Source organism: Xiphophorus maculatus, chromosome 16, assembly GCF_002775205.1.
Source record: "Xiphophorus maculatus strain JP 163 A chromosome 16, X_maculatus-5.0-male, whole genome shotgun sequence".
Classification (NCBI taxonomy): Eukaryota; Metazoa; Chordata; class Actinopteri; order Cyprinodontiformes; family Poeciliidae; genus Xiphophorus; species Xiphophorus maculatus.
This window is the reverse complement of record NC_036458.1, coordinates 22,405,007-22,425,091: the sequence shown is the minus strand read 5'-3', so window position 1 is coordinate 22,425,091 and position 20,085 is coordinate 22,405,007. Positions and strand designations below refer to the sequence as shown.

Below are 20,085 nucleotides of genomic sequence, written 5' to 3'. Positions count from 1 at the left end.
TTAAAACCTCAAAAGTCCAATCATTTTCATTAGTGTGGATGTGGTTACTCAATAAAGACAATTCAAAGGTTAGAATCATTTTTGTTTCAGTAGTTGTACTGTAGTAAATTTTGAGCAAACTTTTAAAATGCCACAAAAAAAAAGAGAGAGAGAGGGAAGACGAATTAGGCGTGATTGCTCTGACGGTTTGGGGCGAATCAACCAGGTCACACAAATCATGATTTTGACAGATGTTAATGTTACGCTGTAGTAAACAGCAAGTAGAGGCTGCAAACTATCATGGACCACACAGAGTCCTTCTCTCTGTGATGGAGGTTTGGACTAGGAACATTTTGTTAAGTGTGAACTTATTTGGTCTTGACAGCATTAACTCCTTTTTGGAAAACCCCAAAACCAGTTTAAGGGAGTATAAAAACATTTTTGCAAAATGTAGGAAATAGTCAACGTTTTTTAATGCGATACGTCAAAATGTATATAAAAAGATGGATGCAAGTCTGGCTAGTGAAGGATCTAAAAACTAAATCATAGAAATGAGAGTGGAAATATTCTTAAAAAGGGAACTGAATTATCTGACGCGTTGAGACGGGTTCATTATTCATTCAAGCTGTGACAGAGAACGAGACTTTAAGCCGATAACAGGAAGGCTAAGCGGAGTACAGCAAAGTGGGCTACATTAACCACAGTGCTTGCAATGGATTTTATTTAGAGTAGAGAGAGCTAAATCCCAATGAGTGCGTATGTTTTTAGATTTTATCTTCAAAAAATGTTGCAAGCTATTCATCATTTCAATCCAGTTCTTTTCCAAGTGCTGAACATTTGCTGACAATATGCTGGATTTGAGGGTAGAAGTCCAGTTGGTGTTGTTCTGGCTTACTGCGAGCATGCAGCAGCAGCAGCAGGGTTGCAGCACCCTGACCCTCTGTGTCACTCACACCATCTTCATGTCGGGTCTCTCCCGGTCGGCGTGAGCAGGGGGCAGAACTGGGTCACTGCTGCTGAAGTTGGCTGCCCTGCTTGGGCTGTGGGATCTGCCACCGACGGCTCAAGTGCCAACATTCTAAAAGTCAAGCCTTGGAAACTCCTCTGCTCCTCCGGGAAAGCGGCCCTTTTGTTTTGTTTGACTCTAACAGGTCGCATGAATGCAACCCCTTCCCCCTCTGCCCTTCTCAGCTAGCACACTGCCCGGGGCGGTGGGGGCACAGCGGGCCCCAGCGGGCCCATGGCATTGTAACTTCTCCCTTCTCAGTTACTCTGCCTTCCACCCATCTATCTCTTGCAAGCATCGCCTCTAAATCCTTGGCAGCAGACAGTGATCACCCTCTTTTCTTTCCCCGCATCCCTCTCTAGCAAAGCCCGTCTCAAATTCCAGATCAACCGGCTATGACATCATGTCTGGTCACCCGGGGTAACGAGACGGCCGAGACGTGACTTTGAAGCGGGCTGAAACTCGGGTTCCCTACATCAGGGTCTCTAAAAGTGGGGGCCCGCCTGGGAGCGCTGTGAGGACCTCTGAAGGTCGGAGGGAAGATGTGAAAAATAAAACACAAAAATAAATCCATTTTGTAATCTTACATTTTTTAGAATAATTTTTTTCTGTCAATCTTTTTTTTTTAAATCTAACCAAAGTGTAAGTAAGAATAATTGATTTAAATGTTATTTCTGACGCTCGTTTTCCACCGTAGCTCACAAGAAATGGAAAAGTTTCCAATAAGGAGACTGCTGTAAAAACCACCGAAACTGTGGGAATAAAATTAAAAAATTATGTGATTAATATAAAATAACACCTGTTTTCTTATGATCAAAAAGAGGGAATTGTGATGAAAAATGTTTATTATCTGGTAAAATGTCCCATGGTCATCTAAAATCAGATCATACAAGGCAGCATTTCTGCTAAATGACTGTAATAATTATTGAACAATGACAAAATAAAAAAAGCATTATAAAAACGTATGGCTCTTTACATATTTGGTATCATTGTCCCCAGTCAGAGGTTAATGCTCTTTGGGGGCCATGGCTTGGGAACCTCAGCATATCAAGCATTTTGTCTGCACTGTTTGGGTTCTTGTTTCTTTTCTCTGCTGGTTGTAAAGCAACACATTTGCCACTAGAGGGCATAAGAAGGCCACAGCTGGTAGCTGAAGCTTTCAGTGCAGCCTGACCTCTAGTCACCACGTAGACACTTTCGCCCCAAACCTTTCTGCTGTTTTGTGGAGACCTGAGTTTTTATCCTGCTTTATCCAGATTGCAAATTATCCCAGCTTCCCATGCTAAAGACGTGTGGAATATTTGAAAACGTTCAGGACGTGCAAGCGAATTTCAGTAACAGTAGGGTAAAAAAAATACTGATGGGGCAAATGAGTGAAAATGGCACAGAGAAGAGAAACTAAGAGGAGCAGAAACGAAAAGCAAGACAAAGCGAGAGAACGAAGGGCAGAGAAATAAGGGAGGGAATCCTGAGATGGTTTCCATGTGTCGAGGTGCGGGGCTGAGCTGGCTCCAGGCGGGTGTGGTTAGACACTAATGAGAAAAGTACTGGTGGTAATGGTGGAGGCACAAGGAAGGGGGGGGGGATGCGGAGCGGCGATGGGAAGAAAGCGTGGAAGGTGAAAGAGGCGAACAGTAAAAAGAGGAGAATTAAATATGAGCGAGCAAAGTTTGAGGAATGAAGTAGGTGAAGTGGAAAAGTGGGGGATTGGGTGGAGCAGGGAAAGGGAAAGGTAGAGAGAGAGAGAAAGAGAAAAAAAAGGGCAGTGAGGGGAAAAAGGGCCGTCTGCCTTGAGAACATGCCAAATAAACAGTAGAGCACATATGGTAAACCACACATGTACAGTAAAATACAGATGTACAAATGCACACTCTGCTGGTGCCCTGTGGGTTGGTGTAACTGGAGAGGTGGAGGAAACCCTGCAGCAGGTTTCACAGAGTGAGGGAGTAAGGAACTCTGGCTCACATCCACTCACTTAATAAGTTTCCTGAGTTTCACCAGTAATTACAGTCGAGGCATATGAGCTTCCTCTTACGGTTTCAACACGGAGAGCGGCTCTGGGAGTGGACGTGCCTCACCGTCTTACCTGTGTCTGCTGCGGGATGTTCAGAAAGTTGTTGTCCCGTGATCCGATGCCGACAAACCTGTTGGGAGCTGTGGCGCCTGGCGTGGAGTATGCTGTGGAAACAGAGCACACACCACGCTGGACATAAGTGACCTTTCAAGCAACTGGCCCCGCAACGTCAAGTTCAATTCTGTCCAATCTGGTGTATTTATACAGAGCCGAGTTACAACAGATGTTATCTCCAGGCACTTTACAAAAACAGGCCAGAATCGCACCGTAAGAATCCTGACTATACAATCACAGCCACAGTCAGATCCAACTACATCTAGCACAATTTGACCTTAATTATAAGACTGGATAATAAACGTCCGTTCATCATGTAATGCCAAATGCCAATGGATTGACTAAAGCAACACTTTACACTTTACTAGCTAAACTGATTCACTTAAACGTTTTTCACTCCAAGATTCCTGGGCAGCCTTAGAAATCTGCTATCTATCCTGCCCAGTCTTCTGTCCACAATATGTTTTTTACGCCTCAGATTAGGACAAGCATTAACAAGTTGTACTTTAACTTACAGAGTCAAAAATGATACACTGATCACGTATTGAGATGAAAATTTGGAGAGTAACATAAGTTTAACAACTGCATTTGTAGGGGCAAAAGTAAATAATGTTACACATAAGATCAGTAGATAGTTAGAAAACTTACTCGACTCAATGTACCACTTTAACAGCTAATTTTCCTTCCTATTTTAGCATATAACTACAAAAGATTATTTCGAATCGCAAGCAGTTACTAAATATGCTAGATGAAAACAGGTTTTTTTAAAAAACCCAGACATTGAGGGGGTTTATCTTAATGAGTTTATTGTCAAAAAAACTATTGATTTAAGACACAAACAAAAAACCCAAAGGCGATTTTGTCCAAATCTTTACATAGAATCTGTGTCAAAGATGTTCTGGAAGTTTAAGATATATTTTTTAAAAAACTGCAAATACATATGTTTCATTACTCTGTAATATTTTTGTAGAGCTATCAGAGCCTGAACACTAAATACAAATGTTGCATTTTTCCAGACTATTTGAGAATGCGTAGGAACCATGCTTTCTTGAATGTGTGAGAGGGCGATGTTTGCTCACGGTAATGCTACTGCTAGTGCTAATGCTAATGCTACGGCCTGTAAAACTAATTTAGCTTAATGACAAGAAAAGAAATCTCAAGTTAATCAGAAAAACACAATTAGCAGAAAGAAAACTTACAAATTTAATTCTTTTTTTTTCATCTCAACACAAACATTTATCTAACCAAATGTGCATCCTTACTATGAAGCTTAAAATGTGCAACAAGATTCTATTGAAAGGAAAAAAATCCTATGGATAAATGTAAATGTATTGTTTTATTTGAGAGGTTTCGAATGTACACAATGTGTTCTTCTCTCGTCTTGCCCGTTTTTCCACCCATTTCTAGAAATTTCTGAACACAGGCTGCTAGCTGAACCGTCTCAGCTAGCTTTCATACCTTAGCAGAACTGTTAGTTACAGACGGACTGTTGAGGTCAGAATAAAACTGGTGGTTGTGTAATAAAATAGTTTTATTAAAATAGTTTTATGTAAAGGTATGCAGTCTGTTTCTGCCTGTAGGAATGCTGCTTACTTGGTAAAAGTCTTAGCAAGACTATTTTCTTGTCTGTATGTTATAATGCTAATGCTAGGACTACATAAACCAAGACTAGAAAAAGATCTAAAAAAAAATACAAAATTAATTAAAAAAACATCTAGTAGCTGTACAATTTCTCAATTTCAACTTTTATTTTATTTAGAAATAAAAATGTTCCCTGCTTGCTGCATTCTGCTGTCATCTTTGATCCCTAAGCTTGCTAGCTTTCCTGCCTTTAGCCTTTATCATAGGGCCACTGAGATTTCAGTGCACAAAATAACAAAGCTTTCTGTTTGTAGTGTTCATTTTACTCGAGCATTAAGTGTTGTGAGAATTAACAGTATTTAAGATGTATGTTGCAGCCAGTCAAAATTCATAGCAGATGGTTTTTATGTGAATACCTCTATTAGCATTCGGGTTGTCAGGACTTCTCTATTAGCCTGCCAGAGAAGAAACCTGAGCGATACAGTCTTCCTTTTTAATGAATTCAAATGGTAATCTTTTATTTATCTTTTTTATTTACCCTCTCTCGTTCTCTGATGACTCTGGCACCATAAAACCCAGAATTGCCTTATTATACAGTGTGCGATACAACTAACAGCCCACCAGCTGATCCTTTTGCTGAGAAATCTGGTGTCCATTTAGTGCTCCAGTCATAAAATGTCATCTCTGCTTTTGTTTCTTTATACTCAGATACACCGTGGCAAACTTTACAGCTCTGCGGACGCAGCGTTAGCAGCCATTAGCCAACATCTGGAAGTCATCAGCAAATTGCACAGTTCTCCATTTATTCTCCACACACCACAAATTTATTTCACTCTGACGGACACTATTTCTCCAAATTCTTGGCCCCTTCTTTCTCTCTGACACTTCTTAGAATAACTCTAAAGCTGCGGTCTTCTGTGCACTCCTGCATTTTACCTTTTAGATCGCTGTAGATATATAAAAAAAGAACCCACATATGGAGACAAACGTCTCCAAGCTTTTCCTGCTCTTTTTAAAACTATAATATTTCTAGCCTCTGTTTTTAAAGTGAGCAAATCAATAAAACTATGTCTTTCTAAGATAGTTAATTGACTTATAAAATTGTTATCTATAAATTTGGATTTTGGTAAAAAGGTGGAGGCAAAAATATAACACACCATAAATTTTGTATTGAATATGCAAATTAGCTAAATTAGGCATAAGTGAGCATAACTCCAACCAATGAACTGAAGCACATCCATCCTTAGTATGCATAGAAAACGTAAAACTTGCACTTTTTCGTAAACTCAGTGGCATTAAAACAGGAAATGGCTTGAGGAGAATTTGTAGGACTAGCCTAGAAGGGGTTAGCTAGTCAGGCTACCTGCTCAGGTCTGCAGCCGGTTGGTGGGCAGACAGTCGACATTTCTCATAGTTTTGTTTTAAAAAAGTGTTTTAAAAATGTCTTTGGCGTCCTCACCATGACTGTCTGTGTTTTTCTTGCTCAGAAATATTTCCAAACCTACAAATGTATCTTTTCTGGTAAACAAGGGCAATGTCTAGTGGCAGTTTCAGCCAGCTGAGGGTTACTGTACAGCAACAAGTGGGAGAGGGGCACCACATAATTCTCAATGTTACACAGAACCAGAGACAACCCAGGTCACTCCAGTATTTTTAATGTCCATCTGATAAAAAACACTCTTGAACTGTTGGGTTGTGATGATGGAAAAATTTAGCAATTTTCAAACCACAACTTTTTGAAACTTTGAAACACCTTGACGACGGTAACCGACCCACTTCTAATTTTAGCATCTCATTTTACACATTTCTGTCAACATTTCGTACCGTCCTGAGAGAAGCCTTTCCAATATTCAACCGGTACTAACACACTTGCAGATGATTGACAAAGAGTTAATCTCTGGAGTCTAAGGTCTTACTATGTGGATCAGAGTTTTATAAAAGTTACAGATTGCAGCTTCACATGTGTCACAAATATGACTTTAGAAATAAACCAAAAACACATGTAGAAAACAACATCTGTTAAAAACCGTAACTGGTATTTATTGACTACTTAGGGTATTTTACTAGTTAATAAATAAGCTAAATAAAAAAATAAATGAGACCAATAACACCAGTGAACTTGGTTTTAATGAAGTACTGCTACGCATATCATTGAGGTCAGTGAAACCCAATGGAAATGTTTGTCATAATCTGATATGCAAACGCAGATCTCCCTGGGTGACAAACTCTGCGCTGAGAGATGAAACACAGCTGAATCCTGACGCTGAGGATCAGTCGGGGATATTTAAAACCAACTGGCATCAACGTCTCTGACAAATTTAGGGCAGTTTGAGGTTCCCCCACGGACTCCAGAGACCTAAACTTACTGAAGGACTCAGAGAAGCTGTGTGCAGACTTTGTGTGGTCTGTTTGTGTGCAGGAAAGGGAGGAAGGACAGCAATGAGAGACACAGGAAGGAAGGTACAGTATACATCCATGTGTGTCTAAGAATTGAAATAACATACAAAAAACATTAAAGACTTGCAGACGCTGACTGGGGGTGAGGGCGGGGAGGAAAACGCTAGCTTTGAAGAAGAGCTAAAAGTTAGAAAATAAAAAAAAAAGGTGCTCCATCCAGTGCCCCTCTACCGTAAGACTGGCAGACATATTTCTGTCATCACTCCCTTACCTTAAAAGCTTGACTTATTCTTCCTGTTTCACACTCATCAAGCAAAGGGATCCACAAAAATTCCACTAACGTCCCAGTTTCTGCTTTGGAGTCCATAAAACATAACTGCCCTAAATTTGTGCCCCTCTGGAGACAGTAAGTCAACACTCGAAATCTGACAGTTTGCCGATGAGTCCTTTTTGGGAGGAAAAGAGGAAACAGAGCAGCAATGACGCTTTCGTAGCATGACACGTGGAGTGGCTTCAACTTGTGGTGCCACCACAACTCAAGGGGCCTAATAAAAAGCCATGTGGAGTGCCACACATGTCTGTAATGACACATAGTCAAAACCTCTGAGGGCCTGGGACTACACCTTATTTTCTCTGCTGGTTTCCAAATTCTTCTGGAAGGAAGGGAAAGTGAGATGCTGGAAACACAATTACGGCACGAGGTCGGAGGAGGAACAACACGACACTGGTCTTTTGTCACTAGAGGGAGGTTTCTCTCTTTTCTTTTCTTTTTTCTCGTGTTACTTTGCAAACGGTCTCTGCGGGGTCACTTACACGGAGATGCGGGCGAGGAGAGTCCGCCGTCAGGGGGCGTGCTGTTGGATTTAGAGTCGGGCATGGGGAGGGGCACTGGGCGGGCCACTGGGGGAGGTGGAGGCAGCAAGAAGGAGCCTGGCATTTTGCTCTGGCCGCTCCCGTTCGGCTGCGGACAACACAAATAGGGTCAAGAGGGCGGCATGCGACAACCCGCAGACACGGAATGGAAAAGGGGAGCGGCTCAAGAAGGCCGGGCCCAAAATATAAACAAATTCATGACGGAAGGAGGAAGAGATGGGGGGAAAAAACAAAAACTAAGGGAATGAGGTATGCGGACGCCACCTTTAATGAGGGTGTGGAAAATAATAGCCACCACAAGAAGTGATTTGGTGCGGGACCAGGTTCCGCCGAGGCGGTCCGTGTTGGGTGAAGGAGGTTGTGGAGGCAGTGAGAGAACTCTTTGACTGGGCTCATCCATCAGATGGCAAGAAATCAAAAGCATGGGAGAACACTCGTCTACACAATCACAACACCACCAACCAACGGTACCAAATCCCAATCAACCAAACGGAAACTAAAATCGGAACAGCTAGAGATGAAGACAGTAACACGATGACAACACAGGACTGGTGTGCTCGACTTGAAGCGTGCCGTGACTGAGTCCCTCTCGTGCTGATGGTTGTAAGCTTCTGAGGGGGGTGGGGGGGATTGGGTGGAGCAAAAGAAAGAAATGGACAAGAGGAAGAGTGGGGAAGACGTTGGGGTCCGGAACAGGAAACGGCAAAAATGACACCGACAAGACAATACGAAGATTTCTAGACCAGCTGACTGAACCAGTGTCTGGTGTATTGTGTTTGTGGGTGTGTCTCTGGTGGTGTGAGTCCTCATGATGTGAGAGGTAATTGGTGGTATCTTTGTTTTGCCATCAACCTGCCTGCGTGCTTTTCTGTGTTTCAGGCAGCTGCTGCAGGTAGCAGCGTCCCTCCTGCCTTACCTGTCCGGAGGCCTGCCCTGAGCCATCGGCACAGACGAACTGCACAAATTCCTTCAGGGGGTCCTGTCCGGGGTGGTGGTGGTATCGTATGGTGGGGTGGGTGAAGTAGGGGCTAGACTGCTGGATGATGGAGGGGGACGGGAAGTGTAGGGCCGAGGCTGAAGCACGGGGACTCCCTGCGAACACAGAAATTGGCATTAGTCAGACAAAGGCCGGGAAGGATAAAGTAAAGATGCGAGAGACAGATGCACCCGTTAAAATGAAACACAAAGATTAGGTGATGAATGAGTGACAGCAAGAATGACACAAACTGTTACAGATGTGTTTTTTTCCCAGTGAGACGTATGAAAGTATATCAATCTCCTAAACATAAACAAGACGATATTTAGAGATCATCATGGTGTGCTTAAAGCAACACATTTCACATTCCAGTTGATCCAAGAGTGACTTCAGCACACACACTTCATTACAATCAACTATAAAAAATCTGGATAAAGACTTTTTTGTAAAAAGATTCGTAAAAGTTACAAAACCTCAGAGGAGCAAAATCAGGCTTCATGATTTGGTAATGGTAGCGCGTGACGCCCACAGGGCGGTTCAGGGACCCCTCAGTTCAATGTGTCAACTATGAACCCAGCTTAATCCGTCTATAATCTAAAACAACCATTAATCATCATGAATGATGTATGTGAGAATGTGGCTATTCGTATTTATTTATTTTTTGTTGTTTTTTTTACCAGTTATTTGTTATTTCTTACATTGTGTGTGAATTGTGAGACAGTTATTTTTTTGTTTTAAGCATATGCATTGACTGATGGCACGTTTTAAATTTCGTTGTTCTTGTGACAATGACAATAAAGATCTATCTATCTATCTATCTATCTATCTATCTATCTATCTATCTATCTATCTATCTATCTATCTATCTATCTATCTATCTATCTATCTATCTATCTATCTATCAACTGTCTCTGTTACCGGTGTAAAAAAAAAAAAAACATTTAAAAAAGAAAAAATAAACAACTATGGGGGATAAGTAATCTGTTAGATATCTGTTAGAATATCTAAATGTAATTCACCGCATCATTGTTGGAAAAGTACGTTGAGAAAAGTACCGTAGTTGCTAAATATATTTAATGAAAACCTCTTCTTTTTTTTGGCATCTTAAAAATATTTTGTTTCAACAAAACACTGTACTTTGAATGTGTGTGTGATCTACAATGTGCCAGGAGTTGGTTGATTCCGGACTCCTCGACATAAGGCCTATATCTATCAGTAAACCTGATTTGTATTAAACCCCCCTGCAGCCCATACAAGCCCACCAGCACCTTGCTCCAGGCTCCAAAGTGAAGTCATTCTCCTGCTCCTTTAGTCTACCATACTAATCCCTTTACAAACTGGGAGAAGGCCAAGTGCAGGGGGTATGTGGGTGGGTTCAAAACAGGAGGAGAGGAATGGTTGGGACAGAAAGGATACAGCTCTTATCTCCCTCTGTGACTTTCCTCCTAATCTCCTCCTTCCCCAAAACCCCCCAACTATCACAAAACCGGAATGCTTTATTTATGAGTTCTTGTACATTTAAACCAGCAGCGTTAAAAAGACAGAAATTACTTTATTAGTCTCATACAGCTAATCAGAACAAGAATCTAGTGTGAAGGAAGAAATTTAAAAGAAATGGCAGGAGGAATAGAATATGTAGCAGAAAGGGAGACATTTTTATTCCATTCTAAAAATTGTGGGCAAGATGAGGGAAAACATCAAGGAGGAGGAGAGGAGATTTTATCAAGACTTTGATTCGGCCATACTTTTTAAAATTCTAATTGAAAAAGAATAGGAAAACATCGTACAGGAGGTTGTGACTGTGGCCAATCACGGTACACAGGTGAACATGTACTTATGGATCAGATACAATATCGCAGAGGGAGAGGTGTTCTTCAAAACTGACGTCACGAGCAAAAAGTACAATTTTATTTAGTCGAGTTACGTCGCTTAAATGGAAATCACATTTGAAGTGAGACGTTTTTTTCAGTTTCTTGTATAATCAGAACTTAGGGTTTCAATTCTGGCTCACACTCCAGTGCAGTAGGTGGCGATAAAGCACACTGGAAGCTGTTTGCCAATCGCTAGTAAAATTAAAGAAGAACCAGTAGTGTTTGTATATTCTGCTGTAGTTTTAGCTAACTACTCATGACTAGTTCACTATTCACCTGAAATGTTAGTGAGTGACAATAACATTTATAAATTATTATTTTTTTGTACACTTTGGCTTTATTTTTGACTACTTTGACCATAGTTAGATAACCAGTTAAATTATTTGGCCATTAGTGCTATTTCACACTGTAGCTAATGATAGTTAGCTCTTACTTCCTTGTTAACCCAGAAAGCTCAGATCTGTCCTTAAAGTAAATATAGAGAAAGTGTTTTTTGTTTGTTTTCGATTATGTAGCTATTGTAACATTTATAATCAATGCGTAATCTAATATTGGCTAAATAATAGCATTAATTATGCCTTTAGATGAAAGTTAGAAGTTTTGACCATGTATCCCAAACTTGGAGCTTCGTAGCTTAGTTGCAATGTTTTGTACCACAAAACGTTTAAACGTGACATTAATTTGTAGGTGAATGTTTTAATGTTAACATTTGGTTAAAGCGTTTATATTTAAGAACAACTCACCAGAAGTTCTTGCAGCTATTCAACATTATTTTTCCCCCCTAAAGAACAATTCAGCCACACAAACGTGTAAAAGACAACTCTGCCTTTTGTCGAAACAATGTAAAAATATGACTTAAAAGTAAAAGATGACAAGATATCTATAAAGAACACATATGTTCACTGAATGTGATTGAAAGATGGTCAGAGTTAATCAAAGTCGATGCATTTTTCTGGGCTAAACACAGAAAGGAAAAGGCAAATCTTAAACAGCCGTAAAAACATCCATGGTTGTCCAGAATTTGGAAGGATATTTATGCATTTATTCCAGGTGTAACAGTAGCTAGCTACTTGAAGTTTATGCTAAATATCTCCACCAACATCACACTCCTTCTACTCCTTCTTTCTTATCAACATCTAAAGGTCGATACATACTTTACATCAGGGCTGCCCAAACGTTTTGAGACCAAGATCTACTTTTTCCCTCGCCAGCCGGCTGAGATCTACCTCATGACACGAAGACATAAAAATGGTAAATTAAACTCTACTGACTTATTTTATATGCGAATATACATCAGTTATAGCAGGAATATTAAAGTGATAAAAAACCTAATGCCGTTTCTTCCTCAGTGAGATTCTGACACTGGGAGGAGGTTACTGGTTTCTCAGTCACAAGCTGGTTGCAAACCTGAGGCCAGCAGGTGTCAGTCAGTTATGGTAGATCTGAACTTTGACCTCAATATGAGAAGCTACAGACTGATAGGAGGAACCAAAGAGCTCTGTAAAGGTAAAGGCAAATCTTCTGAAGCTGGGATATAATTAATTTAATTTCACATAATTACCACGATAGAAGCCATTTGTTTGTTAAAATTTACTGAAATATATTTGTCTTATTTGATGTTTGTTGTGAATGACGTAAACTCACAAACGAACAAAGTAATTAGTCTAAGTTTGTCGTTTATTGAATGTTTAGAAACTACAGCAGTTGTAAAAGGTAAACAAAGGTAAAATAACCACTCGTACCTTTTTACACCTGTTGCCGTGGCAACCGCCTGCGCCCCGCAAGCCGAGCAAAAATTACGTTAAAAACATAACATTCAGTCTGTTACGATATCAGGTTTCCAGGCTTGATATTTATTTCTGGATTATTAATAAGCCTCCCCTGAACACAGCGACGGTTGATTGGCTCATTTAAACTCCTGCTCTGCTGGTCAGTCGGTCTTTGAGTCGCCTTGTTTTTTTGTTAATGGAACCGAAAGGCAGTGAATTGTGCAACACTTTGTTGAAACAATAATTACTGAGAAAATTTATTTTAGCATGTTTTGTTGATTTTTTTAGGATCTTAGTTAATATTTTGATAAGCCTGTCAGAAGAGGAAGTGCTGCTCTCGGCGTCCTGGCGGCGTTCAGTTTGTCTCTTACTGCCGAGATCAACTCAAAACCTTCCTGCGATCGACGTATCGAGCAAACCTGCTTTACATAATGACATCATTTTGTTCTTACAGCTCTGCTTAGGGAAGTTCTTCTAGCTTCTTCTACGGAGTTCTGTACTTTAGTTCTTGTAAACTATAAAGTGTCCTTGCTAGCAGGAACTTTGTTCATGTTCGTGCTTTTAGAACGAGAACCAACTCATCTGTACTTACCCATCACTTTTCTCCACGACTCTCAAAAGTGTCCACCACCCCGTTAAAATGCCAGGTTCTTGTGATGTGAAACGAATGAAAGGTTTCATAAATCATTGCAAACCATTTTTTCCCCATATAACGCAAACCTTCCCAACAGAAACCTACTAAGCCTGGTGGTAGGGGACGCTAAGGCAGTCCACCAACACACCGTGTTTTTGTATTGAAAAATGTTAAAACATTGAGACCAGCCAGCAAACCTAACTTAATCCGTCTTTACTTCAATGTTACTGGTGTACAAAAAGCCAGTTTAAAATGAACAAACTGGTAGGGGAGCAGGTACAGTCCGGTGGCCCATTAGGCTAATAATACACTGGAGGAAATGCTGTAATGTGACATTTATGTTGCATTATTCAAGGAAATGTATTTATTTAAAAACAGCAGCAAAAAAGGAAAACTGCAACAATGCAGAGCTTCAGGATCAAATGGATCTCATTCTACAAATGTATCACTCAGGGACAGGCTATAATAAATTACACACACACACACTTACATATACACAAAAAGCGCTCCTTACCAATATTTATAGTCATTGTGGCCTTGTTATGGGATGAGACCATACAGTTATAAAACTCTGCTACACATGGTCTTTAATAATTTGGCAAATAAATACAGTTATTATTCAATGACTTCTTGAAAACAAGCATTTCAGAAAGGTTCATTCTGTGCAAGAAGATTCAGGGGTGTGTTGAAATATTAGTGGTTAAAGAAAGTTCCAGAAAGGTGAAGAGCCGTTCCTTTAAATGATGTTCCTGATTGCGGCGCCGTGACAGCAACACGTTCCTTCCCTGCAGCATTTTTTTTTTTTTTTTTTTTTGCACGATCCCAATCCGGCTGCCACCGAATTCCTGCGGACCCGGACTGACATGCAGAACAACAACAGCGCTTATGATGTGGTGAGCACTTTCACACCAAAGCGAGGCACCAAACGCAATGTTGAAGTTTGTCTGGAAAGTAATCATAACTGTATATAAAATAAATAATAATAAAAAAGCAAGAAAAACAAAACAGACTGCAGTTCACCACATCAGCGTCGTGGTGAGGTGTGAACGGGCGTCCGTCCGTCCGTCCGCACGCAACGATGCCGAGATCAGATTCGCCGCGTCTGGAGAGGCGGCGGGGCAACGTGAACAACCGCAGGGGAGGGAATAATGACACAGTGGTCAACCTCACCGCCTCACATCTGCTCCATGGCTTAAAAATGCTTTGAAGCTCCGCTGCAGAACTAAAGCACATGTGTAATTATCTACAATGAGCGCCTTCATTGGGTGAGTTTACAAAAGAAAAGCAGAGAAAGTCTCCTTGTTGGTCTGTGCTGTGGTTTGAATAAATTAATAAAAACAGGGGAGAGATGATTTATGCCTGTAACTTCTCTGCAGGTCGGAATCGGAGGCGTTTCGACGCAGGAATCAAACAAAACTGCATTAAGTCGTATTAGCACGCTCGCAGTTGGGCTGCTGATAATGAATTTGGAGAACTGTGGTCTTTGGCAAACAATTACTTTGGATGTTTTTTGGGTTTTTTTTTTTTTTTTGCTAGAATATTGGCACCAGTGAAGGGGGAGCCTCAGAGATTATGTGAAAATAAATACGCAGGATTCACAGAGGACTAATTAAAAGTGAACAGAATAAATAGAAGCAGCAGAAGACGAAATGTTCTGACTTTTTGTTTCGTACTGTAAAGCAAGGCTCTCTCCAAAGGCCGGGACGTCTTCGGGTTCGGTTCAACCCAAATGTTTCTGTCTTTAAAATCCCCGTTCATCCGTTTAGTCATGCAAACTTTCTGCTAACAATTTAAGATGTCAAGCTCCGGCTGACGGGATGACGGAATAATTATGACATCATCTGGGCTATTTTGTTTCAATTTTGGGAAGCGCTCGTCAAAAAAAGCCCAACGTGTAGAACACATCTGTTCTACGGAAGAAAAAAAGTGCTCACAGTTTGCTGTAGTACAATAAGTGGAGAATTTACAGAAAGGTTTTGTATTCTGTAGAAAAAGTATTAGAATAAAACACTAATTTTATCAAACTGCAAAAATCTGCTCAACCAATCAAAGACGGCGCCATGGAAACCTCTCAAACTTGTCCAGTTCTTTTTTTCTTCCTTTTTTTTAGGAAAAGAAGGAAGGAGTTCTGCAAGCGTTGCAATCCGAAGAGCTATTTTTATTTTCAGGTCATTAAAACTGTTTTATAGCTGCAAATGTTACTTAAAAAAAACCAAGTCAACTCAGAGCATTTGATAAGCATCTACCAACAGAAGTGTGTTGATATTTTAAAAGAACCGCCATTTTATTTCTCCTTTTAGGTTTTATGAGTTAAGACTTTAGCAAAAATGGGATGGATTTTTTTCCTATGGGATCTTGATGTTTGTGGAAAATTATGTAAAAAAAAATAAAAATAAAAGTATGTAGTTCCAGTCTAATGGCTAGAAAAACAGATACAAATATTTCTATTGTTCAAATTTGGTGCAATTATTCCATTAAAAGTCTGAAAAAATAATAAACACCTGCATTTATTATAATACCTATATATATATATTTTAAAATTGTCTATTTCTTTCTAATTTTTTGTTTTAGTTTCCAAAGAAAAGCAGAAGAATTCCAATGTGGTTACATTATACTGTGTCTGTCAGACTGCTGATGAATTCTGCTCTAATGCAGCATCTTCACACTGAAGCACGGTGGTGGCAGCATCATGATGAGATGATTCTCGCCCAAAGAGACTGGTTAGAGTTGATTGGAAGATGGACAGAGCTAGAAATGGGGTAATTTTGAAAACAAACCTATAGAAGTGTGTGCTAGAATGGCCTAGTCAAAGTCTAGAAGACTGAAATCTGGTAGAGAGTCGGGGGCAGGACTTGAATTTTGCTGGTGCCTCAACAAGGGGCGGCCTGAGCAGGCTTAATCGACTCACGCCTAAAATTACATTTTTAGAGATGGAACTGTAAGAATTGTTGAAAACTGTTTATTTTTCCTTCTACTCTCCAATTAGCAGCAATTAAAGCAACAAACCTTTGGGAGGGAAAGTTCCCCTGCCCCCAAGTTTTCTTGGACAAAATTAATATTTTCCTCAACTCTAACCAGCTCCTCTGTCTGTGGTGGAGAAAATGATCCCCACAGCATGATGCTGCCACCACCATGTTTCACAGTGAAGATGTTAAAAATGCTGGATTTTCCCTTTACTTCACAATTACATATGACATTGTACTGGTTCAACACTTAAAGGGGCAGAATTCTGTAATATGGACTTTTTTAAGCTTTATATCATGTTATGCAATGTTATTCCCTCACCAAGAATAACATCATTTCTCTTGCACGTTTGAGAAATAATTTAATCTTCATGGCAAAGATTGAGCTGGGTAGATCTAGCCCCGCCTGTGAGGTGAAGCTCCTCCTCGGAGGTGCAGTTTATAGGCTTCCGCCTCACAGAGCAGCTCCCCCCCACAGTACCTCCACTCAGCTCCTTCAGACTAGTCAGCAGCGGTTAGCAAACACCTGGTGGAAATGTAGAACTGCTGAGTTCATTACAGGAGCTACTTCTCAGTGAAACGCTGGTAAAACTGTTGCTTATTGTTTAATAGAGGAGCCATGATGTGATGACTTCCTGAGGGTGGAGTTTCAGAAAGAGCAGGAGTTTCTTAAAGAGACAGAGCCCCAATTTCAAGGCGTTAAATTGCAAAGTCAAATTTCTCTTAAGTCATATTTGATATATATATAACGTTTTCATAGCAACTAGAGTTAACAGTTATGTGATTGTGCAATAAAATGACACAATGTGCCTGGAAAGCACATGATACTGCCCCCTTTAAAATCTTAACAGAACACACAGAGGTTTGTGGTTGTAAAGAATTCAAAAAAGCTGAAGCGTGAAAACTTCTGCGTGGCACTGCAATCGAATCTGAAACAGATGTAAAGTTCAAGTTTCAAAAGAAGAGTAGAGAGATGAAAAAAAAAAGACATCCAGAACCACGTCAATGCTCTAAGAAATACGCCGAGCAGTACAGATATTCCACCAGCAACCGTCCACCAATAGCCAGGCCCAGAAAAGGTCCAAACAAAACCACACCCAGAGACCCCAGAAGCTCCGCCACCAACACCACCACCCGCACACGACAGAGCAACGTGCCGGCTTCAGATTCCCAATCGCTCTCATGCCCCCCCACCTCTAAACCGCAGTAAGGAGGGGGAGGGATGGGTGTGAAGGGGTAGGAGGGTGGGGAGGGCCTGGAAAAAAGTGTGGGGTAGGAGGAGATGGTGAAGAGGAAGGGGTTGGAGGGGGTTGGCGATCAGGGAGCTGGGGGGGTTTGTTGGTTTGGTTGGGTTGGTCTCACCTGGTCTCACTCCTGCCAGCATTGGCAGTGGGTGGTGGGTGAACGCCATGCGGGGGGACCTCGTCTGGGAGGACAGGGCGCTGAAATCGAATTTCCCCAGCTTCTTATGAGAACCAGGCGACGAGAGTCCTGGCGAAAAGGGGATCAACAAAATGGCAGAACAGAGACGAGGTTTTAATCAAACATGGCTGCTTTTTGTTTACTTCGACTCTACTCAAGAAAACTCAGATCAAGTCAAAGATAGAAAAAAAAATCAACTACTGGATCAGATTTCCTCAATTTGATGAAAAGAAGCAAATAATTACGATTGTAATCAACGGACTGATTGATTGGCTGATTGGCTTGCTCATTGATCCCGACGTCCATCTTGACATACATAGGGCTTCCTTTAGGTTGGTTCTCCGTCCGTTGGTGTTCAGTCAGTGGACCGTACCAGACGGAGGAGGGGGAGCGGGGTGAGGGTCCGGTGAGAGGGCATGTTTTAAAGCAGCAGCGTGAAAGAAGGTGACGGGAGAGAGGGGAGGAAGGTTTGGGTTTGGGGGAGATGGAGGTCAAGAGGCCAGGGGCTTAGCTTCAGGACAGAGGAGAGCTGGAAGATGCCCACCGATACGGGACTCAATAACACAACATCTAAGTATCGTGTTTCTATCCTCACACTGGTAACTGGTAAAAAAATAATAATACTCAAACTAGCTCACAGATAGAGAGCCTTGCAAAGGTTTTCACACCACCCAGAACTTTTTCACACTTATTCTTCATGTTACAGCTACAAATGTCAATGCTATCAAATGAGAGACCAACACAAAGTAGTGAATAGTTGTTAAGCGAAATGAAAAATCATGACTGCTTTTCAAAGAATGTCGGCATTCAGCCCGCCTGTAATACTTTGAGAGCTTTGGTTGAACTAATAGCTGCAGTTTGGGCGATACAACAATTTTATCGCAATTTTGTGGGCGATAAATGGATTTTATAGATTTATCTACTTTTCTGTTTTTGAAGATTTGAGTTTGTGGAAAATGGGAAATTTTGTTTTTCACACCAATGCACTTCTTAGGCTTCCACAGTTTAAACTGATGTCAGCCATCTTGTCTTACTCGACAAGAGTGTTTTTATTTCGACTCTGAATTCAAGCCAACCTGCAGAAGGAGCGATTGACAAATTAGCACGTTTTCATTTTCAAGCCATATCGCCCAGCATGTATCGTATCACTTATTGTTTATTGTGATAAATTTCTCATAAGAATTTTGATTTATCGTTCCCACGATAAATTCCAATCAGTGATGTTTGAAACCCCCCAAAAGTGTTCTTATTGTCGGGTCTGTTTTTTTTATTATCCACTGTTTGTTCAATGGCGTGTCGATAAATATCAATACGTTTATAAATATAATCAAATACAATGATAGTGATACAAATCACACTTTTGTATGTTTTGTGGGGCTATGATTGCTGTGCCATGCAGTCGCAGATATAAAATTACTTAAGAAATAAGTAATAAATAGTTTTTAGTGCCACTTTTATCGTTATCACAATAGTTCCTGAAAATATGGTGATAAAACCTTAAGTCCATATCGCCCAGTTCTACTGCAGGTCTTTTAGGGTAGATGGCTGCCAGCTTTAAACGGATGGAAACTGAAGATTTTTCCTTTCTTCTGAGCAAAATATTTCAAGTTCAATCAGATTGGATGAAGATCATCGCTGGACATCAGATTTTTTTTAAAGGTTTTGTTAGCTCTAGTGGCCTTTATTTGAAAGTAGTCTGACAGGAAAGAGGGCAGTGAGAGAGGGGGAGGACATGCGCCAAATCTTGCCAGGTCGGGACTCGAACCTGCGACTACCGCCACGAGGACTAATGCCTCCATACGTGGGTCATGCTTTGCCCGTGCGCCACCACAGCACCCCCGTGAACATCAGTTTTTAAGTGTTGACACAAATTTGCAATAGGATTGTTGTCTGTACTTTAACTAGCCCATCCTAGCATATCATTCCATGGTTATGGTCTCAATTCTACTTAAGGCTACAAAGAGCCATCTTCTGTTTGTGCTGAAAACACTCATCCCCACAGCATGACGCAGCCCCCGCCATATTTTACAATGTGGATGGTGAGTTTAGGTCGCTCTGTTTTTAGTGAGATTAAAATCACAGATAGCTGCATTTAGAAGGCGGTTTTATTTTGGGGCCTAGGAGTTTTAGGTGTGCTGAACATAAATATACAAAACACTTTTCTGAGTTTTAACAGTAAGAAGCAGTGAGAACCATGAATAATCGTCACCTCAAAATTATTCCCTACTTTGTGTTTATATCCAATAAAAAAATTGCTAATAACACACTTTAAGGTTTCTGGTCATAAGATGAAAAAAATGGGGGGTAAAGTTAAAGGGATGTGAATCTCTTTTTGCAAGGCACAGCAAACCGCAGCGTTGCTACAGAGAACCTCAGGAGCCCGAGTCAAAACAAACATGCCCGACCAGCCAGTTCACTGCAACTCTTTAGAAATGAATGGGATCCTGAACGGCCTCATATCTGGGGCAGGCTGCGTTTTCCGTCTG

General features: G+C 40.8%; 1 protein-coding gene across 16 annotated transcripts in view; it reads right to left on the bottom strand.

Annotated features, from left to right (window-relative positions):
- Positions 1-20,085, bottom strand: part of nfix (nuclear factor I X) — a 210,039-nt gene that overhangs the window by 8,027 nt on the left and 181,927 nt on the right. For 10 of the 16 annotated variants that reach the window (XM_023348391.1, XM_023348393.1, XM_023348396.1 and 7 more), the window contains 4 exons: positions 17,540-17,668; positions 8,881-9,056; positions 7,905-8,052; positions 3,072-3,163 (listed from right to left, as the gene is read on the bottom strand). In XM_023348391.1, the coding sequence (XP_023204159.1) occupies positions 3,072-3,163; positions 7,905-8,052; positions 8,881-9,056; positions 17,540-17,668 (545 nt within the window). The remainder of the gene's footprint in view (positions 1-3,071; positions 3,164-7,904; positions 8,053-8,880; positions 9,057-17,539; positions 17,669-20,085) is intronic. The other 6 variants (XM_023348405.1, XM_023348401.1, XM_023348404.1 and 3 more) reach the window with 2 other exon arrangements.